The following is a 17,894-nucleotide window of genomic DNA, read 5'->3' as shown; positions in this document are numbered from 1 at the left end:
CTTTACAAATCAAAGGATAATAATGAAATATTGAACATACTTAATATTTTGTTTTCAGCTATGGATTTTAGATTTGCAATTCATATAATGTTCCGTTTTAATCGAATTTGAAAGAAAAGTAGTTGCCAAAGACTTATTCAAAGAAATGTTCTCAGTCCTCTGATGAAAATAGGAACACACTTTAAAAAATAGACGAATACTACTTACAGGGTTTGAACACAAACGTCTGATTGACAGATTATTCACTCAAACCGCTCGACCATTTCACATGCCTTCACAGCGTCTCTTTTGACTTTTGTATAAAGCGGTTTCCTGCTGCACACTCGCTTTTGTTTATGTCGGTACGACGATGAGTTTGTGGTGGATATTTGGACGTTACAGGTCTTGCAATGTATAAAATTCTTTTTCGTATAAATTACATTTGACTTTACGTTCTAATAACATACACAACAGGTTGAATCTGTGAAATGATTGGGGTTGGAGTGATCATAAATGTTTTCATAGTTATGAGTCTGGATATGCAAACCCCATTAACGTGGGACTTACTTATATGAAATTTGGTACGAGTATAATGGACCCACGTATTTGATTCAAAAGAAAGGAGTTTTGTATTTTGTTTTTAAAAAATCTGTAATGTTGATAATTAAGTGAATACCCTCTGAGTCCTCAATGGACATTTCAACTGATTTGTTTTATTGCTCTAAAAACAACTTCAGAGCTAGCTGATTACGGGTCGCTCATGCGACGATTCTAACTAGTTGAAATTTGCGATTGAATTCCGGTCTGCTACTCGAGCGCTTAAAACAAAGACGACCATGTTTGTACGTCACCGGTCTGCATTTTTGCCGATCCCAAACGTTTCAGTATTCTTTCCAATTTGATGTCGAGAACAGAACCCAATTAACCCCTGCGGAGCTTCTAACCCGTTCCTACTACTAGTACTAATACTAATACTGCTCTACTACTTTTACTACTACTACTACTACTACTACTACTTTTGATATGGATCTCTATAGTACAAGGGCAAACTTATTTTAATGAAAGAAGATTAATGAAAATTTTTAAAAATAATCGTTAAATCACTATTTGAATATTATTTTTAATCTTATTTTAACGAAAGAATTGTTATAATTTTTTTTAGAAACAATAAAGCTTTCCATAGACAGGGTTTGAACCCACGCCAAAAACGATGTTCTTTACTAGCATGTTGCGCTAGCTCACTCGGCTACGAGGACCGACAGCATCTGGCGTTTACTTTGTGCTATATGTAGGTCATGACTCGTGATGTCGTATCTGTATCGGCCAATCAGATCAGAGGATATCTAAAACGTTTGGGATCCGCAAATATGCCACCGGTCGGTACAGTGGAAAAGGTCTGCGCCACTCATTAGGGAAACGGCTTAATGAAAGATAAGAAGCATGTTTTTCAAATGTGTACGACGTTGCTAATAACACAAAGAATAAGAAAAGTAACAGAATTTAAGGTTTATTTAAAAGGCAAACTATTTATTTATTTATATATTTATTACCAATTATTTGAATATACTTGAATATTTTAGGACGAAGTTGAAGTGTACTAATTTGCTATATTATTGACATTGTTTGCAGCCTGAAGTAAGAAACTAATTAATATTCTCATGCAAGGGCGGCGATTTCTCTGTAAATTTTGGGGGGCCTATTCAGATGCAGAAGGTATATATATATATGAAGATTTTAAGGCAAACTACACTCAAATTATGCCAAATATTGTATATTCACAAACATAGTAGGGGGCCCACATGAGCTTTGGGGGGCCCGGGCCCCTCGGCCCCCCAGGATCGGCGCCCTTGCTCTCATGTTTCGGTCACCGACCGACCTTACGAAGCGAATTTTATTCATTCTTAGGGGAAAAAATCAACAATATAAAAGCATAGTTATTTGATAGTAGAGTGCTAATTTCTTATATGCAAGTTCATCCTGGATTCGATAGTTAAGCGCTCAAGGGGAAGTCCAAGGAAATTAATACATGAAAAAAACATTTCTGTAAGTAAAAGTAATCTAAATTCTCTATTGAGTTCAACACAAGGACGCACAAACTTACGATGATAATCATGTTGATGAGCATTCTGATAATTTAGCAGTGCTATTATCGAATACTTTACACATTAGCAATATTATTTCATCATAAAATCTTCGCACTTATTGTCGTTCTCTTTAGAAATGGATCATACTCGTAAATTGTTTATATTAGTCCATGTGAACATTTTCAAATTGGCTGAACTATTTTGAGCACATGAGTTTACATTTAAACCAACAAATGAACAGATGTGGTCTCACAGTAATGATAATAAACTAGTTATAGTGGCTTATTACTGAATAAAATAAAACGAAGTTTCTACTTTTATGTTCCACGAATATGTCCTGTAGGCAAAGGGAGACGGATGATTAATGAAAATGAATGATTATAGAAGAATTCGTGGAATGGTCGTGTGGGAAGAAACGTCTGAATCGCGCGAAAACCCACGGATACAATGTTGTCCATCATAAATTCATATGACTTGAATTCGAACCAGGTACCACTCACACTAGCGGTGAGCACTCCGCTATTGATCCACTGTGTCCTTTGATAATGAATGTTTGTGATTTATGTCATGACGAGTAACGAACACAATATTCTGTTCCAGTGAGTAAAACAATATAAGAGTTTCTGAAAAAAAAAAAAAAAAAAACTCTTCGGACATACAAACATATCTACATATCTGCATACACTTCTACACGTTAATGTAGCGCAGATCTTGCTTAGAATATATCAAAATACAATTTGGTTTACAGATCCATACATTATTTACGTAGAAGCATATATTTATGATGGACAGTAACTTTACGGACATCCTGTATTATTAATATAAATTGACATTTTACATACTTCATTATCCGTTTCCATTGTGAAGTTATTTATTTATTTATTTAAATCTTAAACGTATTGCTATGCTTCACTTCTTTGCAATTTATATTATTATTATTATTAACAAACGGAGACATCTTATAATTCATAGTAGTTGGAAAAAAAGAAACTAATACAATCTTAAGAACACGTGTCGATTAAAGCGTTACACAGATTATGTTTGCAATATGATCTGTAATTCTCTTTACATACAAATTAGTGTACAAATTATTAATTTAGTACTTAGTTCGCTGGCAAGAGCGCCACAAAGCAATATAACTACACGGATAATATATTATATACAGATGGTGATCAGAAAAATGGAAACACCTGAACGAAATTGCAACTTACCAGATTAATATAGTGTCGGGCCACCTTTCGCCTTCAGAACAGCCTTGATGCGACGTGGGATGGAGGCATAGAGGTCGTGAATTGTAGCAAGTGGAATTTTACACCATTCCTCGTGCAGGGCATAGGCCAGTTCTGTGAGAGAGGATCGAGGTGGAAATCGTCGCCGGAGTTGTGTTTCCAAGACGGACCACAGATGTTCAATTATGTTGAGATCTGGGGATTGGGCGGGCCAGGGGAGGTGTTGAACTTCATCCCGATGTTCCTCAAACCACGCTGCAACAACGCCAGCTGTGTGAATGGGTGCATTATCATCCTGGAAGATGGCGTCATTGTCCGGGAACAACATCCGGACCATAGGATGCAAGTGGTCTCCTAAAATTGCGACATAATCATTGGCAGTGATTCTTCCGCTAAGTGTAACCACAGGACCCAATGAAAACCATGATATGGCGGCCCACAGCATCACCGAGCCGCCGCCATGTTTCACAGTTGGGCGGAGACACTGCAGATCATAAGCTTCTTTGGGCGTTCTCCACACATAAACACGGCCCGTGGTTGGGAATAGGGTGAAGGATGACTCATCCGACCATATCACACGTTTCCAGTCCTCAACGGTCCAAGTTGCATGGTCGCGGCACCATTTGCGGCGTGCGAAAGCGTTATAGTCCCTGATGAGCGGTTTGGCCCGTGCAACACGACCCCGTAAGTTCATGTCATGTAATTCGCGGCGGACTGTGATTATCGAAACAGGGTGGGGGAGGTGCTGATTGAGTTCCTCCGTCACTTGCTACGCAGTGGCACGACGGTTCTGCGTAACAATGCGCTTTAATACCCGGCGTGACCTGTCACTCATGATTTTCTTCCGCCCACTGTTCCGCTTCCCCAATGTGGTTTTCCCGTGTGTTGTGTAGGTCGTCATCACCTTCGACACTGTCCCACGCGACACACCTAACACAGTAGCCACTGCCGTCACACTCACTCCACATAACCGCGCACCAACAATTTGCCCTCTTTGAAAATCTGAGAGGTCTCCCATTTTACACTACCTCCGTCTGCTGCAGCCACTGGACACTGCTGTTCCACTGCGCCTGAGGTAGTATGGAGACCGACCTAACACACCACCACCAGCGGTCCGGCGCTGCGGGCGCCACGACACCACTGCCAACCCATACATCTGACGTGTTGCCAACTACAGGTGTTTCCATTTTTCTGATCACCATCTGTATATATATATATATCGTAATTTGCCATATATTGTTAAAATTTTTAGCACAACATTTTGTACGAGGAAGTTAAAAGTTGAGGCTATATTCGATAAATGTGTTACATGTTGTGATGGAAATTAATTTTGAAAACACTACTAATTTTCTTCCCCAATGTAATCTAATGGTTTGAGATCGAAATTAATGGCGAAAAAAATGGCAATGTCCAATTTGTACTATATCTTTTCCTTCTTTACAATGCATACTCTGTGTCACTGTGTTTGATGTAATGAGGTCAATAAATACACCTTTTGACAATTAAGTAATGGGACTGATTTTATTGTGACTAAACAAATATAATTTGATAATACCGGTTTATTATTTAAAGTACACCCCTCTTGCGTCAATATAGAAATAACACGATCACGCAAGAAGTTGAACGAGCTCTGAAACTTAGTTTGTGGTATGTTTGTATGTAACTTCAGTTTAGGGAACAGAAATTTGTTGCAGCAGGGCATATCTGGAGAATATGGAGAATAGGGGGTGCTGCAGCACACACACTTGTTTTTTGGCAAAATATTCCTGAGTAAGTACTGCCCGGTGAGCGGGTATATTGTCATGGATAAGGAACCAGCTACCTGGGCTGAGTATTCAGGCCAAATACTACAAATTCTCTTCTTGAAAGGCCTTCTGGTACAAATTCTTGATGAATGATACCTTACTGTCGTACAAACACAGAAGCATTTTCTTTAATTTTGGATTCTAAAGTCGAAGTTTCTTACCTTTTGGGAGATCTGGGGACTTCCATTCGGCACTCGGACGTTCAGTAGCTGGATTATAATGATAACACCAACATTCGTTCTCTGCAACAATGGAACGTAGAAAATTTTGATTCCTACGTGCCGCTACCAGGATGTCACGGGTGTAAGCAACATACTTTTGTTTTTGTTCCTCAGACAATGAGTGTGACACAAACCGCGATGCGATTTTCTTCCTGCACAAATCTTCCACTAAGATCTTACGAACTGTCTTCCTGTTAATACCAAACTCATCTGCCATCCTTCTCATAGTATCACGCAGCAATCTTCTTGCATACGTTCACGGACCTTTGCGATGAGTTCTTCGTTACGAACGGACATTGGAAGTCCCAGCTACGGTTCATCTTCAATCGATTCCACATCATGTTTAAAACGTTCACATTCACACCAACTGAAGATCTGTGAGCGAGACATACACGTATCCCCATACACTCTCTGTATCAAATCAACAGCCTCTGTGGCACTTTTACCAAGTTTAAAATACAATTTGATATTCGCTCTCTGCTCCATGCTGCTAGCTTGATGAGAGCCTCTCAGTGACTGTTGGTAAAGACGTTTTATTTCCCGTGATGCTTCACGTGCGACAATGCGGTGTTGCCAGATTACAGATGAGGGATTACTCTTTCGTACGCAGATATTGGTCTACGGATTGCATTCACTGTTTCGTCACAATAAAACTTGTCTCATTACTTAATTGTAGGACGGTGTACATCATTACTGTATTGATAATGGAAAGCTTTTAAGCTAATGTTAACTGTAAAAAATAATTGTCAAAGGAAGACTCTTACTGCTCCGTATACAAATCTTTTCAAACTGGATATCGAACTTAGGGGATTATTTTTTTTTTAAAATGTATTCACTGCTTCTTTCACGTAAAAACAAAAATTGTTCATTCAAACAAAATTAATGCTCATTTCTAATGGCCAACAATAAAAATTAATCATAGAAGAAGTAATTGTTATAATTAAAATTAATGAAATTCTAATAATTACTTTGACTAACTAAAAATGTAATGATTAAATCTCAAGTTCGACTACATTCCACCTTAATGATCGATTATTAAAAAAAAAAAAACTCGATAATTTCATTACATTTATTTCTAAGTAGATGAGAAAGTTACATAGCATTAATATGACACTTTTTTTTATATATAATTACAAAGGGAATAACAATTTAAACACTAGCAGAAAACTGGTTTTCCGGTTTCGTTAACAGTTGTACAAGTTTCACCGACATATTACAACACTTTTAATTGAAATTTCATCCCTGAGTTTAGAACTTCTTTCTTTCTATATTTATAAATAATGACAGAGCGTTAGTAAGTAAGGTAATGAGAAACTTGTTCAATATTCGCAACGGAAAAAGATCAGAAATCAATAAAATAATCTATTAGCACGCAACATCATTACACATGATTTGTATCTCAACTAAAATTTTCAGAAATATTTGCAATGGTAGTTGTCACAATGTTTTCAGAACAATATAACTCTATCATACATCTGCAACATTTAATTAAAATATATCAATTTACAGAAATACAATTAAGAAATATTACTCCCTAAAACATTAATTACAATATACAGACGAAGCCACACTTTTTTTCCGCAAGAATAAAACATATTCACTGCAGATATAATCTACATAATACAAATCATGGACATGGCACGTTAGGAAATATTTTTACCCAAAGGAACTTTAGCACCAATAATACTACAACTGTTAATAGCAGCAGCAAAAGTAACATGCAATTAAGAAATTTATTTCTCCTTTTAAGGAGACATTAAATACCGCTGAAAATTAAATTTATCGTATCTGTCAATTCATATATACATACATACACATACATTAAATAAAAATCTAGCTAAACGTAAGTATAAAAATAAATGCATGTACATATCCGGAAATATTCCTCTACTTTTCTCGTCTTCCACAAAGTACACAGACTAGTTGTCGAACATCTGTCATACCCAAATAGTATTCTATAAACATATCTTACAACTTTCTCCTAGGTCATTTCATATTATTTATATAATAATAATAATTAAGAAAATCTCTCTTACTCTTACAAAAATACCTAATCCTTTGTACCAACAACGCAGTAATTTACAGAAAACAAAATTATAATGCCGTTCGGAAAAGGAGAGCATAAAACAAAATAAGAATATAGCTCACGAAAAATGTAATATAACTACTGTAAGTTCTTGTAGTTCCATATACAAATCACATTTAACTTCTTTGTTTTGACTTTTCAAAATCGAACTTACTGCTTTGCAACCAGAGATTGTTTTTCCTCAGATCCGTCAAAAGAGCTTTAAATTACATATTTACTAGATTCAGGTCTTCCTTTAGTCAAGATTTTATAAAAGCAGAATTCAGATCAATTTATTTATTTATGGCATAAATTCTAACCTTTAAGTTATTGCTGATCATTGCAATACTGAGCTCTAGAAGTGCTGTGAACACATTCTAGTATTAATCACTATGTGAAGAGTGATTATAGATCAATCCATTATATTGTAGAGAGGAAGAAACAACAACACTCTACGGTATTTTGTGAATTCCTTCCAAAAGAACTGAAAGAATCAACTGTATCTTCCGAGTCGTGTGTTACAACAGAATCTGAAGCAATATGTCTGAGGCACTACTGTCTTATATAGTTTGCTACCAAAAACACAAATTTTACTTCTGAAAGCAACTTAATAGTTCACTTTGTGCCCGTAGAAATTAACAGATTCCTAAGGGTGGGAAGGAAATCAGTTCTCTCTCATTACATATTTTAATTCGATGACAATTCTGTGTAAAGTATTCACAAATAGAAAACGCTCGTTGAAACAATATTCGTTGCCATAAGAACTGCTAATTACGTAAACCTTTGTTCTACAGCATAATCTAAAACCGAATTTATAATTCTTTCCTAGCATATGTGTTGTATAAGAAACTACAAAGTGCTTTTCAGTTACACGTAATAGAACCACAACTGACATTTTAGAAAGAAAGAAAAAAAAATCTCTTAACAGCGCTAATTACGTGTTTGCAGGGAGAATACTTTGGAAAATTGCAGTAAACTTTATCACCAACAAGTACTGTTGTAGATAAATTAACCTGAAGATACTTTGTTAAGTTTAGTGTGTTTAATGCATAGAGAAATATTGAACAATATTGTAAAACTATGCGAGGAACGAAGTGCATTCATCTTTCTACCTGAAGTGAAGAATTTAAACTAAAGACATAATGTACCTATATTAACTTAAAAATTACTACTACCATTTTGAAAGAAGACGTACTTCGATTATGATAATCTTGTTCTCTAAGGGGGTAAACGTAATATTGAAAAATATATTTAGTACATACTTTCAAATTACTAGTACGAAATCGATATATTTTACATTTCCGAAGTTCGTGAATTCTACCTACAAACAATGAAGAGATAATATTGGTAAATAAAAAATTAGAAGATACTATAAAAAAAATTCAACGAGAAACAATAGGGAAATTCTAGTTTTCATCAAACAACATTCATTTAATAAAACTGTGTCTGTTTACTGCAAAACTTCCAAAGTACAGCTGTTTTCCCAACTATTATCAATTACCTCTAGTGGCAATCAATCAATAACATATAACGATAACATAGTCAGTCTTTATACATGGTCACTGTAGTATGTCCCAATTACTCGTTTTTATGTAGTTCACGTTCTACTGTATAAACCAAAACAATAAAAATAACAATCTTAAGAATGAAGGATTACACAAACTGCATTGAAAGGTAAAATCTACCTAACAACAACAATATCATGCATAAACATACAAAATAAAGGGTAAGGAAGATCAAAGAATATTTACAGAGCTAAGAAAAACAGTAGACATAATTTGCTTTGAGTATTTACTTACTACAACAACCTAACAGTACTATTAACGTAAAACATCACGGTATGAATACATCCACTTGCATAAAATATGAAATGAAAGAGTTCAGAAGTACGAAGAAACATGTGGCATACGATATAAAAATAGATTGTCTTTGATTCTTAGGCAGACAAATAATTTACATTACAGATTGTATTTAAAGAAGAAACAGGCTTCATGAATAAATAATTAAATATTTAAATGAACTGGCTCAAAATTAACGTAAAACCCATCGATATAACTTTAACCATCGAAGTTACATCCATCAGATATTATGTCTTTCCAAAATTTGTTAAAATAATTACCGCAATGCAAGCTAAAATACTTTATTCACATCAAAACACTAAGCTACTCAAGCCCATTGAACATGACAAAATATATATATCCAGAATTATATATAATACACAAAAAGAAAAACCAAATATTTATAATTAGTTAACTACTGTTAACTACACAGAAATTAAACAAATCAGAACAATTCTTTACACAAATACATCACTCTGCAACGACAAAAATATGAATATTTAAATTGAATCATTATTTCTTGAGACTGCAATATAATTCAAATGAATAAAATGGCTCTCTTACAACTTCTGCTCCGTTAATGATATTCTGCACAGTAACTATCCGTCAAAAAATTAGGCACGTACTAATTATACCACTTAAAATATGATAGAAATTTTAAAAAAATACATACAAAGTACTTTCTAACTGTATGTTGTACATAATAGTGTTATGTAAATACATATACTTTTGTTCTTTCACCTACTCGTCGCTGTAACATAAAATAACATAATATAGCACACACAGTTAATTAGGAGATTCTCAGTCAGCAGTATGTCAGTCAGTCTTACACCTATTTACGCCCATGTAGAACATATAAGGAAGAATGATTTTTTTTTGTAATTTACTTCTGTAAGAAACTGCTAAATTTCGATAACAATGCAGCTATTTTCTTTATGTAAAAAGTAATATCACAAAAAATGTGCTTGGAAGTTCGAAGTATTTAGAACAATATGCAAGTATGGGGGGATATAGAAAAATAATATCCTTCCATGATATGTAGAAAAGGTTGTACACAATATAATTAAATGTTCTATATACAAATATCATACCCAACAGAGCTTTGTTCAGATTAATTCCATTTTACAACATCGACATACTTTGCATTATATTCATTATTGACAATACAAATACGTTCAAATAATGAATATCTCTTGAGAAATTATATAGACTTTTCACCTATTGCTTCTCAAGGTACAGTCTTGTTCAAAAAGACGTGGTCATTCATATTTCTTTCACGCACGTATTTTCATCTATATGCACCTATGTAGAGCTGTACAAAACAGACTTACTTTTATTTCAAGACTTTACTGCGAGTCTCAAAACCTCTACCTATAAATATAAGGCTTTTACAAAATACATGGCCAAGATTGTTTTGAACAGAAACGTACATTGAACTTTTTCTAATTTAGTGGCTGTACTGGATGTACCTCAATATGCCACTTCGCATTTTATAAATAAACTCCACTCTGCACTTTGTGAGCACCTACTGATGAATGAACAGTTTCTCGATCAATGTAGACTCTACCATTAAAACTCAAGCTCATCAATTTTCGATCAACCCCCTATACATGAAATCAACAAATAAGCAAATCAAACGATCCTAATGATGCACAATTTCTGGTGCGTATGTATATGTATTAACATTACTGAAATTTCGTACCTCCGTCAAAAGTAACTGATATTTCTAAAATATTGTTCAAAATACTGCTATTTCACGATAAAATCTGATCTCTTACTATTATTCTCATAACATAGCAATGTTGCCACTTTGCTCTTAGTGGTAACAAAGACATTTGGCTATACACAAAAAGAAAGGGTTGCAATATCTACCTGCCTAGTTGTCTTCAAAGTCATTGTTTATACATTCCTTGAAAGAAATAAAATCGTAAGTCTTGATCTATCACGACATGAAGATATTGCTAGTTTGTCTGAAATGTCACACAGGTATCATTTTAATTATAGAAGCCTTGAAACGAGGCACGTAAGCTGAGATGATGCTTCTAAGGCCAATCGCCTTACAAAGTTTTTACATATAGTTCCAGTGTATTTAAAATTCTTCAATATATACATATATTGATGCACCAATAACATATTTGTATGTATATATTTAACCTTACGTTGAGTGAATATATGAAATTGAATCTAGGTAGTGTTTTGCTGTGCGATAACTTTTTAATAAAGCTTCAAAACGATGTAACAGTATGTCTAACGAGATCTGTAAACAGTTTCAAAAAATTCGAGTGTGGAAAATGAACTGTTCAAACTTCGTTAGTATAGGCTGTCTTACAACTGACAATGAGGGAGGCATATCTTCATCAACGAAGAACTTCTCATTACCATGTTTTCTTACAAACATGGAAGACAAAACTGCATCTCAACTTTGTGCTTGGTTTTTGTATCGATATCTAGTCAACATTAAAAGTGTTACCGACAATAATTTGCAATAAATCCAGTAGTCTAGATAGGTAAACATTTTAAAGTCGACTGTACATATAATTGACTTGCTTCACTTTATTTGTTCATTCATTTTTAATATAGAAATTTCAAAAACACATCACATGCATGCACTACACAAAAAAATAAAATATATCAGTCTGGAATAACACTAATGTAATTGGTTTACATTACAAATTCTTAATCAGAAATATAATAATATTCAGAATTATTTCTGTATTATTACAATCTTATTTATTTATTTTTTTTTTTTTAGACAGCAATCCAAGCATGAGTTGAAACATTATTCCTGCTTTAGTACATAATAAGAATCGAGCACACAATAATTGTACAGAATTACTGGTCAGTGCTTTTTTAATTTGAACGGTTTCCTAACAGCCTAAAATTCTGATCATTCTGTACTTGAATTTATTTGATTCTGAACAGAATCACGGGAATTTTCAGCTGCTAACTTAAAGCAGGCATATTTTTTCGGCCCACAAAGCCACAAGTTATGAAGATCTTGAAATATTGAAACAGTTTATTATTATTATTATTATTAATAAGACTAAATACCAAAATGGGTTTCTTACGCATTTCATACCTACATATACATTATTGCTCTCTATGAGATCTTAAAGTGTATTAACGACAAAATAATACACACAAGAAACACATATTGGAACAGGATACAGCTAATGTCATGTATGAGATTGTTCTAATCATCTTATTGCCTTGTAGTCAAAAAAAAAGACCTCGTATCAACAATATATAAAGCAAAAAATCTATGTGAATCAGGTTTTATCCATGAATCCAACTTGACCTTCGTTAACCAAATGGAGGGAGAGAGCGTGCTTTCAGTTCTTTTCTTTCTTTCACGCTACACAAATTGAAAATTAATGCATGAGCTATATGAAAATTTATGTTCCCACAAGGCACGAAAACAAGACGAGTATATATGTGATGATTAAAAAAAAGAAAGAAAAATCTTTTTCAGGAGAGAAGCTAATTAGAATGCTGCACTATAGTAATAAGATAAATACACAGTACCACATAACAGTAACAATATCTACCCTGTACACAATATTCTCTCACAAGATCATAGTACCATAGTTTGTTCTAATCCCAGAAATACACAAGCATTTAAGCCTCTTGCATGAGGTTTGATAATAGTCCTTGCACAGAAGTGTTTTCTTATAATGTTTTCTTTTGATACGGAAAAAGCAATAATAATAAAAACTATTGATTCCTTCCTCAAAAACAAGCATTGTTTAAATGTTCCAAAATCATTTGTAGAGCTCAACTCACGAATCTTCGCCGCGACAATGAAAGTATATTTTGTCTCACCATGCTGACTTCTACACAAATCTATTCTACTTTCACGTTTCTATTCTCTTAGTCATTGGCATGATAGTAATTCGTTTTCTTGGCATTTTGAGAAAACGTAACTTAAACATCACAGAATAGTTATCCTGTGCATCGTTCCCTCTTTTCAATGAAATGCATATAACACTGTTGTTTTTCGCTGGCTACTCCCCAGTGTTGCCAACGGAAACTAACAGAAACGAGTATCACAGGAAAAGAGAAGAAAGGAGAAATTTCACATTTATTAATAGGCCTAAATGGGCGGTCTGCACGAGTCACTGGGGTCCAGTAATGCATGTGGTACCTCAGCCGTAATCAGGGAGGCAGAGGTGGGCCAAAAGCCCTGGTTTCTAAGGGTTTCAACTGTGCTGGGTTGTGATCACACCGTGGAATTCGATCCCCCTATAATGTCGGAACGCCTCCACGCTTCGGTAGCGACACAGGAGATGTCGGTAGACTAATACGTGCTTAGATCTTTCCACTAGTATGTTCAACCGGTAAATGTGTCCTGGTTCATTGCACAAATGGGCGTACCCCATTACCTTTCTTTGGAAGGATTCTGAAAGCAAAACGAAACAATTAATGCCAAGACTTGCAACAACGGGCCGGTTAAAGCGACAAAAAAAAAAGTAAATGTCGATTCACACGAGTGAAAAGGCTATTACTCGTATTCGCCCATCGAAACTGTAGCTAAGTATGCGTTATAGAACGAACAATTCAGACACCGAAAGAGAGACTTTTTTTTTCAGTCCTGAGTTCATTAATTTTAATCTCTGAATAATCTCTAAATACTAAACAAAAACTTCCATTTTGATGCGCTGTAGCAGCTCTTTTATAAATTCCGTTGACAACACTTTCTGCCACTCCCGTCTACGGCAGTCACTCATTAGTTAGTTGGTTGATTAAGAATTTAAGTCTATGAAACATGGAGCTACAGCTCAATGTGAAATCCGCACCACGTAAGCCTCTACCCGAAATCGAATCCCGATCGTGCTAACCACATAACTACGAGGGAGCTCGGCAGAATAAAATATATGTAACAATCTTATATTCTACTGAAAATGCACTAGCTTTACTTATCAAGTTAAGACTACACTGATTAAAAAAAAAAAAAAAAAAAAAAGGATTGTCTTAATTGCATTTGTCTTATTTTCACAAAATTAATTCCTTTAATGCGGTCTTCGTTGATGTAGTAAATGTTAGGAAATTAGAAGTCTTAGTTACACGTTTATGTCTAAAATCTTACAGTATTAAGATATATGATATAAATGTATTAATTTCGCCACTGTAATGCACTCACGTTGCAGAGAAGTCGAGGAATACTGAAATTTAGATCTAAAACATATCAATAAGGGCTGAGCCGTTTCACCACACTTTCCCTTTAGAACATTTAGAATGAAAAATGAATGGTTACGCCAGGGAACTTTGATGTACAATATGAACATTTTGGTAATAAGACTAATATACCCTCTTATATAGTCACCACAGTTATCTGGTATAGAATGTAGAATTTTTATTAAATCATAGAGCTAATTCAGTCGTAACTGTGCCGAACAACAAGATTAAAGTAAGATATATATATATACGTTTGACGCCTAAGAACATTGCTTACAAAGAAAGTATATAAATGAAAATGCTAGATCAATACCTGAAAAATGATCACAAATTCAACCTACTTGATTCAACCTTCTTGATGAGAGAATATCTTTTCGAAGAGAAGACTTTTCATATTCAGTTATTGGTACCAATTTTCACTGGACATAAATTTTAGAAGAAACACATAGAGAATCATATTCTCTATGTATGAAAGATACTACGCGCAAATCAGTTAAGTTACAAACTAAAAATAAAATATATTGGGTGATACTCATTTACTAGTAGCTGTTATTTAATTGCAGGACAGAATAGATTAACTCATTATGGTTTCCACTCTTATGTGATACCGAGTTATAAAGTTTACATGTTCTCATTAATATTACCGTACGTCGCGACTTCCAGTACAGTTGGCTAAGCGCACAGACCACCGTGGAAGATGACCTTGTACAAAATAAATTGTTTCCCAACACATTATCTCGTCTCCAAGCAAGACAGAATACAATACCACGCCACAGGTCAAGAACTGATATTCTCTCGCTACGTACATGCTAGAACATTTGTTACTTACACACACACACACAAGGAAATTTCCTTTGGTAATTACAGCACGGAGATAAATAAATAAAATGGGAATTGAAATTGATATTATCCTAATGATACGGATTAGTCCGATTCCCTTCATATATAACATCTTATCAATTGTTTCAATATGTGAATACAGAAATGCATAACGAAGCAGACAGAATTGTCGCAAAAAACAAATGACAATGGTAAAGAACAATTAAAGAAAAATTTAGATCTAAACCGTAAAAGATATCTTTTCATGACAACTTCGCATAACAGCATGACAAAGGTAGAATCTAGCCTGGCGTTAAAAACAGTGGAAGAAAACGAATTCTGAAAACAACTAACACACTAGTCCGTTCAAAGCCACGAAATTACAATTTAAATGACTATCGAGAGCTTGCCGAGATTATAAAGTCTCAAAATAATGAAATCTCAATGCTTAGAACATAATGTTAGAATAAAATGTAACTTCAGAATTTTTAGTTGTCGAATGTATATTTAATTGTTTTATGTTAGTTTGTCAAATATGAATGTATTATGTACATTTACTGAAATTTATAGCTGTATATACTAGCCGTAAAACTCACATAAATCAAGAAAACAGTAATGTAAAATACTGAAAATAAAATTTGTAAGTTATTTAACACATCAACTTAAACGTAATATACTACGTTACATAAACAAGCAAGCAAAAAAGTTTAAAAAACACAGATCAGTTCTTAACCTTTAACTTTCATCATAATCCTCAGTAAAATGGAGTGAAATTCTTACTTACGCTATGTTACTTAGTAAAAAGAACAGTTGCCTTACATTAACGTTTATAACTCCTTGACATTCTTTATAAAACATGATTGCTTCATGTATCTAATTTATTATTTTTTCTCCTTATTATGTATCACTGTTACGCAAACTAGAGTTTACGTCATTCATTCATAATGATCATTAAATCTGAATAAGTTACAATGCCTCTATTGCACACTTTAATATTCTCGCATTTGAAGCTTTGCTTTATTCCGAAAAATAAAAAATGATAATAATTTCACGTCCGAGAAATTAGTCCAAGTATAGAAACAAAAGTAATAAAAAATAATGAACAACTTCCAATGTTCACTCATAATATATTGAAATGATTCTCGATGTATTTAATAGTAATAATAATAATAATAAGGTATATTCTGCAATCATTTGCAGATACTGTAAATAAAAATCAACTCATATTGTCATTATTATTCTCAGTAGGTAATATTTGTAAACACAACTCTACAAATATTCACAAATCTAGGAAATACAGTGCTTAAGACCATATCGATTTTTACTTATTTTCCGGATATCACAACACTCGTAAAAATATACTATACATATTTTTTTATATATAATTACATATGTAATATATATCATATAGTCAAAACCAATTTTTATACGTGGGTATTCAAATCTTTACTTATGAATATTTACATACGGGTACAATAATAGTTTTTTGTTTATTATTATTATTAAAAATTAGTAAATTTCATTAATTTACTAACTTATTCTTAAAGCAAAATTACAGCAGCTGTCGTCGTCCTCAGTCACGCATCAAGAATTCTGAGGCCTAGGCTTCGGCACTGGAAACCTCAATATCAATGCAGATTCTGCAGATATAATCGGCAGCCCATTTTCACAATGATAGTTGATCAAATGGCTTACACTTTCGAACATTCTGTCCTTCGTACGAACCTGAAAAAAAAAAAAAAATAAAAAAAAATAAATAAATAAATAAAAATAACTTCAAGCTTCAGAAAAGCCTTCAGCAAAATAACTGTATAATAAAACCTTCCATTGACTATGTCAATGTAATTAGCTTGAAGATGACACCCGTCCATCATATTACCTTATCTTTCTCGAATTCTTGCTAAGTTTTGTTTAGATCTCTTTTCCCTAACCGATATTCTCGAAGTTTAAGGGAGAAAATTGAATTTTTTGGAAAACTGTAACAATATTATACAGGATATTGTTTCAGGTTTAGAATTTCAGCCAATCTACTCATTTAGCGTGAGTAATCACAGAAAGCAGGATTCTGTGGTTAATACTGGAAGGATAAACTGCAATCGAAATTAACAGACGTTTGAAAGTTGTTCATAATTATAGTTGTATGGAAAAAGAGGAGTACCTGTGAGTTCAATATGCCATAAACACTACTGAAGTCCAGACGACAGTTTCCAAGAGGAACGACCTGGGCAACCAATTTTCGTGACACATGCTGACAATTTCAGACGAATGGATGCCTCAATTCAAAACAATTTTCGAACTAAGCTAAAAGACATTGTACGAAAGCAACACAAATTAGTACAGAAAGAAAGCACCATATGATATCCAAATGAACTACACAAAACTGTGTCAAGGTGGGTTCCACGACGAATGATATTAAGAAACAAAAGAACGATTTTATTTCAGAATTTCTGGATCAGTACCTACGCAATAGGGATTATTTCCATCTAAACACTACCACCTTCAATGGATTAAGAGTTCACCATTACAATTCTGAAAACAAAAGGAAGTCCATGAAATTTGTACACCCAGAGCCCCTCCTTCTTATCCGACAAAACTCAAAACGGTTTCTTTGGCACAGAAATTACACTGAGTTTTTGGTCGCGCTGGCAACATCATTCACAAAAACTATCATTTCAATGA

General features: G+C 34.0%; 1 protein-coding gene across 1 annotated transcript in view; it reads right to left on the bottom strand.

Moving 5' to 3' along the window:
- Positions 1–6,373: 6,373 nt before the first annotated feature.
- Shc (SHC-adaptor protein) overlaps positions 6,374–17,894 on the bottom strand; it is a 141,414-nt gene continuing 129,893 nt past the window's right edge. The window contains exon 11 of the mRNA XM_081747789.1: positions 6,374–16,940. Coding sequence (XP_081603915.1) covers positions 16,800–16,940 — 141 coding nt within the window. The 3' untranslated portion in view covers positions 6,374–16,799. The remainder of the gene's footprint in view (positions 16,941–17,894) is intronic.

The sequence above is a fragment of the Thermobia domestica genome, chromosome 2 (assembly GCF_964235325.1).
Source record: "Thermobia domestica chromosome 2, izTheDome1.hap1.1, whole genome shotgun sequence".
Classification (NCBI taxonomy): Eukaryota; Metazoa; Arthropoda; class Insecta; order Zygentoma; family Lepismatidae; genus Thermobia; species Thermobia domestica.
Note: the sequence above shows the minus strand (reverse complement) of the source record. Positions and strands in the feature narration are given on the sequence as shown.